This window comes from Nannospalax galili, unplaced genomic scaffold (genome assembly GCF_000622305.1).
Source record: "Nannospalax galili isolate Female #2095 unplaced genomic scaffold, S.galili_v1.0 scaffold1663, whole genome shotgun sequence".
NCBI lineage: Eukaryota > Metazoa > Chordata > Mammalia > Rodentia > Spalacidae > Nannospalax > Nannospalax galili.
In genome coordinates, this window is record NW_008349356.1 from 8778 (window position 1) to 17711 (window position 8934).

An 8934-nucleotide genomic window follows, 5' to 3' on the forward strand; every position below is an offset into this window, starting at 1 on the left:
AAGTTTTTTTAAAAAAAATACTAATTTCTTTTAAAATCAGAACCAAAATGAATATATGGGAGTATATACTAATGAATCTAGCCTGTATTATATTTACCTTTATACTAGTTTAATAGTAAAATACTTTTTTTAGTACTATACACACACACACACACACACACACACAACTTTAAGGCCATTCCCCTGCTAGCCCCAGCCTCTTACCTGGCCACAGGCCTGGCTTCGGTTTCTGTGTCTCCCAGTCTCTTGTCTCTCTGGCGTCTTCCTGTTGTTTACTATAGAAGATAGGAGCCCTGCTCTGTCTCAAGCCAGGAGCTCCCCCAGAGGGAGAGGAAGGTATGAGGGGGCCTCTGTGTAGGCTCCCCTCCATAGGACAGACAAAGGACCAAAGGCCAGGCAACCCTGCAGCTTAGAAACCACAGCCTCCCCATAGCCTCTGACTCTTGGTTGTCAGCATCTGTCTGGAAGAGCTGGGGACCCATCTCTCCCTTCCTGGGTGAGACCAAGCCACCCCCACTTCGCTGCTTCCTTCCCTCTGGCTCCTTGTCTCCTGTTGGTGCCGTAGCTGCTCTTTTTCCCCTTGCCTCTGAAGAGCATCACCAGGGATGTGATGGAGGCTGAGGTAATGTGAAAGATAGTGACATCTGGAACTTGGCTAATGGGCTCCCTCAAATTTGCCCCTATGGTGCATAGATGCCTACCTCTCTGCCAATGTGAAACGTGAGAAGGCCACCCTTCCTTTTGAGCTGATGAGCCCATAATACTTAGAATCTCACTGCAGCCCCGAACCTGTGAATAAGGCCACTAGCATTGAGGATTGTCTCCACACTGCCTGTCCATTGGAAATACCTGGGAGATACGTTAAAGAGACCAACACTGGCCCCGCAGCTGACCATTTGCATGTGACTCTTAGGAGAGAGTCCTGGCCTCCTGCATGTTTTCAAAGCCCTCAAAGACTTTGGTGTGCACTGAATTTGAGACTCCTAGAGCTGTAGACTATGCCTACCAGCCAGTCTAAGCTGGATCATGGCCCCTTCCCTCCAGGAGCCCCTGGAAATGGGGCGATGTCTGGGTTATCATGTCGGGTAGCACTCCTGGCATGCTATGAGCCAAGCATACCAAACATCCAGCTTGCAAACCTTCCCTTGGGAATCCTCATCTTAGCTCTGTGAGGAGGCATCTCCATTCCTGCCTTACTGAGGAGGCAACAGGCTCAGACACTGGAGTGGCATCCAGATACTTAGAGATGTGAATCTAACTTTAACCCTGACCTGCTGGTTTCAGGCTATCTTCTGTTCTTAGGGAGATAATTATTTTTTTAATTTTTTAAAACTACATTTTATTTTGTATGCATGTGTTTGTGTGTATGTGTGCAGGTATGTGCCATAGTGCATGCAAGTTGGCCAGAGGACAACATGGAGGAGTTAATATCTCCTTCTACCATGTGGGTCCTGGGTCTTGAACTCGGGTCATCAGATTTGGCAGCAGGGGTTTTACCCGCTGAGCCATCTCACTCACCAGACATAATTATTTCTTGATGTCTTAAGATACTTTATTGTGGGGGCTGGAGAGATGGCTCGGCGATTAAGAGCACTGACTGCTCTTGCAGAGGACCTGGGTTCGATTCCCAGCACCCACATGGCAGCTACGAATTGTCCTTAACTCCAGTTCCAGGGGAATCCGAGGCTTTCTTCTGACCTCTGCAGCACTGCATGACACGGGCACACTCGCATGCAGGCAATACACTCATACACATAAAAATAATAATAAAATAAAATATTTAAAATGTGTTATGAAATTATATTAAAAAAAGATGTTTTATTGTGATGGAACCTCTTGTACTCCTGAGAAATTAAAATCTGTTTTAAAATTTGTTTTGTTTTAAGTCACCTTGAGTTTTACACATCTTGACTCTCTAAATGGGATTCAAGTTTAGCCAGAATATCTATGGTCAGTCAGAGAAGAAAAAGCTTCTCCTCACTGCCTCAGCGTTCCGCACCCCCTGCCCCCCCCCGACATGGCTGCAGACCCTTAAATAAGAGAGGTAGGTCTTCTCACCCAGGAGTGCCTGTTTTTGGCTGGAAGTTTGATAAGAGTTCATGTTTGACTTCCTGGTTATCCTGCCGGTCCAGAGCAGAGACAGATGAGACAATATGTTGGGTATTTGCAGGATCCAGGAAAAGGAGTCGGCAGTGGTGTGCCCCGTGATTGATGTCATTGATTGGAACACCTTCGAGTACCTGGGCAACTCTGGAGAGCCCCAGATCGGTGGCTTTGATTGGCGGCTGGTGTTCACCTGGCACGTGGTTCCCCAGCGGGAGCGGGATCTGATGCAGTCCCCCATCGATGTTATCAGGTTGTGTCTGCCTTCCTGGCACTCACCTTTCTGAATGCATCTCCTTACACCCAGCCAGCTTGGCAGGAAAGAAGGCCCATGGTTAGCTGTTGACGCCTCCCTTACTTCATTTTTATCCTCAGAACATTTGTTTATTAAATATCTTTGCTGCACAAATAGATATTACATTGGTATGTTTCAGATTTACCTTTTTTATTCTTGTGGTATTGAGGGTTGAACACTGGGCCTCACACATGTTAAGCAAGCACTTGCTACCCAGCTCTTGTTTTCTAATATTCTAAAAGCACAAGAGGCCTGGGGGTGGATGCTTACCTAGCATGAGTAAGGTCCTGGGTTCCACTCCCAGGACCTCATTTAAACAACAAACATGCACAAAAGCCCTGGGTTTTTTTCCCACCTCTGGGCCTTCATTAAATGCTAGAGGCCATTCCCTCCTCTTCTCCAGCCAACCTTCCCACAGACTTTACCTCCTCTATAAAACTTAGCCCTGGCCTCCGGCCCCCTGCCCCTGCCCTTGCCCCTGTTCCACAGGGCCCTGGGTAGCCTTTGCTAACGTGTGTCATACACAGGGCTCACTTATTGAGATGTCTGACGAGAGTGGGGTACATCTATGCCTCCAGGCCCAGCCTGGTGCAGGGCACAGAGCATGAGCTCAGGTATGCTCATGGATGGATAGATGTAGGCTCCAGGCAGGGAGGCAGTTCAGCCATCCTTGATGGCTTCCTGGCGTTTCCATTGAAATGTGGGTATCACTCTTTTCTAGGTCTCCAACAATGGCTGGGGGACTGTTTGCTGTGAGTAAGAGATATTTTGAATATCTGGGGTCTTATGATACAGGCATGGAAGTTTGGGGAGGAGAAAACCTCGAATTCTCCTTTAGGGTAAGTATTCTGCTCTTTGGATTCATTTTTTGTTCAGTTCATATTCCCTCTCCCCTCCCCGCCTTACATCCCATGTTGGCAATGAGTCCCGTGATTCTGTGTGATAGCCACATGCCTATCCTATTAACCTGCTTGACTTTTAACTGTTTTAAAAAATGTACTTTTAAAGACTTGGACTGGAAAGGACATCACAAGTCTCTGAGTTTCTCTCAGTCTCGAGAGGGGGGTGACTCAGTCACTCAGAGTTAGTGACAGAGCCTGGACTGAAGCAACAGAGCTGCTTCCTGACCCCATCTCATGGAGCCTCTGTCTGTCTAGCTGATTAGGAGGTAGCCTCTTTGTGTAACATGGTGCCTTTCAAACTGGAACCACTGGAAGACTGCAGGAACTGTGTTAAAAAGACAGGTTCATAGGCTCAGTGTAGAAAGTCAGACGTGATGGATTCAGGATGAGATTAGGAATTTGCTCTCTGTAGTGGCCTTGCTCCTGACTGCTAGTCACTGCCCTTGGAGCCCCTCTGAAAAAAAAAAAACTGGAAGATTGCAGGAACTGTGTTAAAAAGACAGGTTCATAGGCTCAGTGTAGAAAGTCAGACGTGATGGATTCAGGATGAGATTAGGAATTTGCCCTCTGTAGCGGCCTTGCTCCTGACTGCTAGTCACTGCCCTTGGAGCCCCTCTGAAAAAAAAAAAACCTGAGCTTCTGTGTTATTTCCCAGTCAATGGAATCAAACTATAGATTTTTAGCAATAATTATATAGTGACCTGCTGTCGTGAAAGTGGTTAATAAGGAAGAATTTAACCTCCTTTCCAACTCCAGCCTCACGCCCTACGTTATAAACACCAGATGCTGGGCTTGTTCATAGCATTCTTTGGAAAATGAGGCCCTGGATGACCCTGCCTGCTTATAATGGCCTTTCTGCCTCTTCCTAGGTGTCAGACTGCTCTGCCTCTTCTAGAAGTTTCCTCTCTCCCTTTCAAACCTCTCCTCTTCCTTGCTGCTTTCCTCTCTTCTGTGGCTAGGTGATCAGGTAATGACACCATGCCTGGCATGCTGAGGAGGTGGGTTGCCTGCGAGCTCTTCTGGCCCTCCAGAGTCAAACGTGGGGTTTATAGTGCATGGACTTTGGGGTTCTTGGCTCCCGTGCCTTGTCTGACTTGGGGTTGCTTTCTTGCTCTTCTCTGTGTGCCCTGTCATGTGCATGCTGGTAAGCGGCCTCCGTCTCCTTGGAGGTGAGCGTCTTGGCAGTGTCCCTCATGACCTCTGGGTACCACCTCCTGGCTGAGCTCTCTGTGGGCCAGCAACCACTCCTTGCTCACTGCGTGACCTCTCCTCTCCACCTCCTTTGCAGATCTGGCAGTGCGGTGGCACTCTGGAAACACACCCCTGCTCCCATGTGGGCCATGTGTTCCCGAAGCAAGCTCCCTACTCCCGCACCAAGGCCCTGGCCAACAGTATGCGTGCTGCTGAAGTGTGCATGGATGAATATAAAGAACTGTACTACTACCAAAACCCCTGGGCCCGTATGGTGAGTCCCCACCCACCTGCAATCTACCCACCTCGTCAGAACCAAGCTGCTGAGTCTGGTTTCTCTAGCAGTGGATCTCGTTCCAAGAAAGTGGAGTAACTGGGCTTTCGTGATCCAGTATGGGAACATCTATTCCTTCATTCATAGTAATACCCAGTTGATTCTCATTATCCACCGAGCCGTGTTTTATGAAACTGCTGCAAACCTGAATTAGTGAGTACCATGCCATTGCTCCTAGGGGACTATAGGGTTAGGTTCCTGTGAGACTCCAATTACAGCAGGTTTACCAGCCAGTGAGGATGGTGTTATGTGTGTTTCTGTTTCAAGACATTTTATTTAACATACATTGTTGATCCATCAGTAGTGACCTCATGGCCAAGGGCACCGTAACTCATGCCTACACAGTGCTTACCTAACATGTTTTCTCTCTAAGGCACACCACAGCCTTCTTTCATTTAGAAACACTAGATGGCACTTAGCACTGTGATTGGGGGCCAATTTAGATGGCCCGTAAAGTCACCAACACATTGAGAAAAGGTAAAAAGCATGGGGCTGGAGAGGTGATGGCTCAGAGGTTAAGAACACTGGTAACTCTTGCAGAGGACCTAGGTTTGGTTCCCAGCACTCATGTGGCAGCTAACACTCATCCATAACTCTAGTTCCAGGGCATCCTATATTCTCCTCTGGTCTCTGAGGGCATTGTAACACATACAAAAAATAATAAAAAAAACACACAAAAAAGAGTGAAAAACAAGACTCTCCCAGATCATGAAAAAGACTCATTAACAGTGTGAGCGCTAAAACAAGAATGCAGGGCAGGGCCTCTTTAGACTCCTGGGGTGTGAGGGTTGAATAACTTGAAGGGTTTTTTCGCAATGTCTGTGACATTGTGAAAATACCATGAGCAGTAATCTAGGGTTACAAATCAATTTTAGGAATTGGATGAATTTTCAAGTTCAGAACCAGAGAATAGCAAGGCTTGGCTGTACCAGCAGAGCCTCTCTGGGTTACATGTGGTGTCTTGTGTCATGTTGTGCCCATCATGGTGCGCCCATCATGACTGTCCTCTTTGAGGTAAGCTTGGTTGAGTCCACATGCTCAGGGTGTGAGATAAGCAGTTTGTTGTCTTAAGTTACCGCTCAGGTGCACCTGGCTTCTTAGCTGAAGGACTCATGTCGTTTCAGAAGCCTTTCTCTAGCTCCTTGAAATGTTCACAAACCCTGGACAAATTCTCCTATTGCTGTTCCCTATGGACTCCAGGCACACACTGGGCTGAGCCTCTGCACTCTGTGCTCAGGCCCTGTAAGAGAGAGCCTGCGTATCTCCTCAGGCACATAGCTTAGGGGCTGTTGTCTGCCTCAGAGCCTCATTCTGCCCCTGCACACCTATTGATCTCCCCTTTTTTCCTCTGCAAGGCTTTGGGCCCATGGCTTCTATATTAGCAAACTCTACACATCAGAGCTTTGTACACATGGGAGTTGCTGGGTGACACAAGAAAGCCTTGTTCCAAGCTTATCCCCTGGCCCTCAGTGGAAATCTCTTCTGAAGCTTTCTGGCAGCCCTGCAGGTAGCACCCAAATTCTCATTTTATAGATGAGAGACTTGAAACATTGAGAGAGATAGACTTAAGGAACCTGCCCAAGGCCTGGTAGCTGATGGGATGGCATCAGGCTTGGGGCCTGCATGCTTCAGGGAGCCTCTGGTCCAGCTCTGCTAAGCTCTTGGACTCATAGCCTGACTTCCTGCATGGCCCTGTGACTCAGGGACTCCATGGTCATTTGCTTTAACGTCCTCTATCTTGCCCATTGGGGCAGAGTTAAGCATGTGCTCCTCACTCCCACCCAATCTGGAACTTCCACTTGCTGTTCCCAAGGTGCCCCTCAGAACACACGAGGGGTGTTAAATGCACCTGTAGGCTGCTTGCCAAGGGCTGAGTGTGAAGGTGGGTTTTTGTTTGAAGCTGTGGCAGGTACAGTGATGCACTGAAGAAAGAACTGGGAAATGGCTGAATCAGAAAAGTTACCTGGACACTTACTATTATCCTTTCAATATTTTACTTGTTTGTTTTCAACAAGTTAACATGGTAGGTCAGGGACATTCATATCTCAGCCCTCCATGTTCTTGTGCCTGAATATTTGCTATAATACATGGAGACAAGCTTTACTTGGTTATTCAAAAGTTCTCCTGGGTTTTGCCAATGAAACCAAATTTCCACGAGCTTTCATACTGCAGTGCTGAGCTCGTACCATGGTCAAGTATACATTTGTACTTGACTGTATTGAGCAGCAAGTCTCACTCATGACTACCTCTGAGACCCGCGCCTGTGTTTGAGAGTGAATATTTGTTTACTGACAGTAACAGTGTCACCACCTAAGTCATGGTGAGGCTGCCATTCCTCTAGTTGTGTGTGAGGATGGCCTGTGGTCGCGGGTTCCATGATGGATGATGCACAGGTCTGGGGTGCTGATGCAGGTCTAGAGTTTGGCTCCCAGGCTCTGTCAGAAACTGCTTTGTCTCCTCCCCTCACATACCTAGTTGAACCTCCCTAGAGCTCAAGCCTCTGGGAAGGACCTGCGGTGTAACAGTCTCTTCTGCTCAGTGCAGGCCATAACACAGTGGCTGTTTGAGCCTTCTGTGTTTGGTACTCAGAACACCCTATGTAAAAGCTGTGAGCTGTTCATTATTGAGTGACCTCAGTGAAGACGGGTGTAGATAGGAAGTCTCAGGACCTGTTGGGATTGCCATTCTGTTTTCTCAGGAACCCTTTGGGGATGTGACAGAGAGGAAGATGCTCCGGGCCAACCTCCAATGTAAAGACTTCAAGTGGTTCCTGGAGACAGTATACCCCCCATTTCCACCCCTCCTACCTTACCATTCACTGTACTTTTCTCTCCCCTAGGGTATCTGGGCCTCAGGTCTAGAATGTTAGATCTGTAAAACAACTAGAAATTGCCAAGTGTAGGCTACTAGCTTTTTTTTTTCTTTTTTTTGGGACACGGTGTCCCTGTAGCTTCAGCTGGCCTGTAATTCACTATGTAGACCAGACTGGCTTCCATCTCACAGAGATCTGCCTGCCTCTGCCTCCCAAGTGCTGGGATTAAAGTGATGTACAACCATGCTTGTTTTGAGCTACTTTTAAAAAAAATTAATATTTATTTGCAGTGGGGGCACATGTGTGCCATGGTACGTGTGGGGATCAGAGAACAATTCTCAGGAGTGGGTTCTCTCCCACTACTGAATGGGGCCCAGGGATCAAAATCAGACCTGTGCGGGAGTGCTTCTACCCACTGCACCATCTCCCCAGCCCCTGAACTACTGTTTGGTGGGTGAAGAAATAAGGGTTTACTGGATGTTTCCATGCCTTAGTTTTTGCTAATATTTTATCACATTTCTTGAGTTTTAATGGCCTGACCAGTTAGTAATTCCAACTTGTCTCTTAGCATAGAGACAATGGGGAGGGCGGCAAAGGGCAGAAGAGTCACTCCTAGTCTTTTAGAAAACCTAAAAGAAACGTTTCTGGAATGAGGCCACCTTAGACTGCCTACTATGGTGACTGTTTTACTGTGGTCCCCTTCGTGTTGTTTTGACCTGGAGTGTTAACGTTCCATTCTGGAAGTTTTATCTAAACTGCAAAACAAAATGTTATTGTTCAGTGATATTTTAAATATGAAAACGTTCAAATGTACAGAAACATAGAGAATGGTATCAGTCCTGTCTCTGTAATTCCAGAACATTCGTCATGTTCCTCTTGCTTCCTGCCCCCATCCCACCCTTCATGCTTTTGTCTGTTGAAGAAGACCCCAGGTGTCATTTTGTTCACTCTCATGAGCTTGAATGTGTGCTATCTTGGACTCCCCAGACCATCACCACATCTCACTAAGTAACCACTAATCTCCTGGTGCTGTTATCGATGCAATCCTAATTTGCATTCCTCCAAGTTTTCAGATTTCTGTTTGGGTGGTTGGCAGATTCCAACAGGGACACACATTGTGTTGGGCTGTCACATCTTGCTTCCTAAGGCTTCCTTTTCTTTTCTTATTATTACTTTTACCTTGTCGAAAAAACAGGCTTAGTTGTCTATGGATTGTTTCACTTTTATACTCCTAGTTATTTGCCCCACTTTTTTTTTTTTTTTTTCCTTGGGAATAGGGTTAAAGGTTTGATTAGGG

At 47.0% G+C, this 8934-nt stretch overlaps 1 protein-coding gene across 1 annotated transcript in view; it reads left to right on the top strand.

Moving 5' to 3' along the window:
• LOC103745153 (polypeptide N-acetylgalactosaminyltransferase 12) overlaps positions 1 to 8934 on the top strand; it is a 59304-nt gene that overhangs the window by 5183 nt on the left and 45187 nt on the right. The window contains exons 4-7 of the mRNA XM_017801581.2: positions 2171 to 2356; positions 3120 to 3237; positions 4589 to 4765; positions 7524 to 7620. Of these exons, the coding sequence (XP_017657070.2) occupies positions 2171 to 2356; positions 3120 to 3237; positions 4589 to 4765; positions 7524 to 7620 (578 nt within the window). The remainder of the gene's footprint in view (positions 1 to 2170; positions 2357 to 3119; positions 3238 to 4588; positions 4766 to 7523; positions 7621 to 8934) is intronic.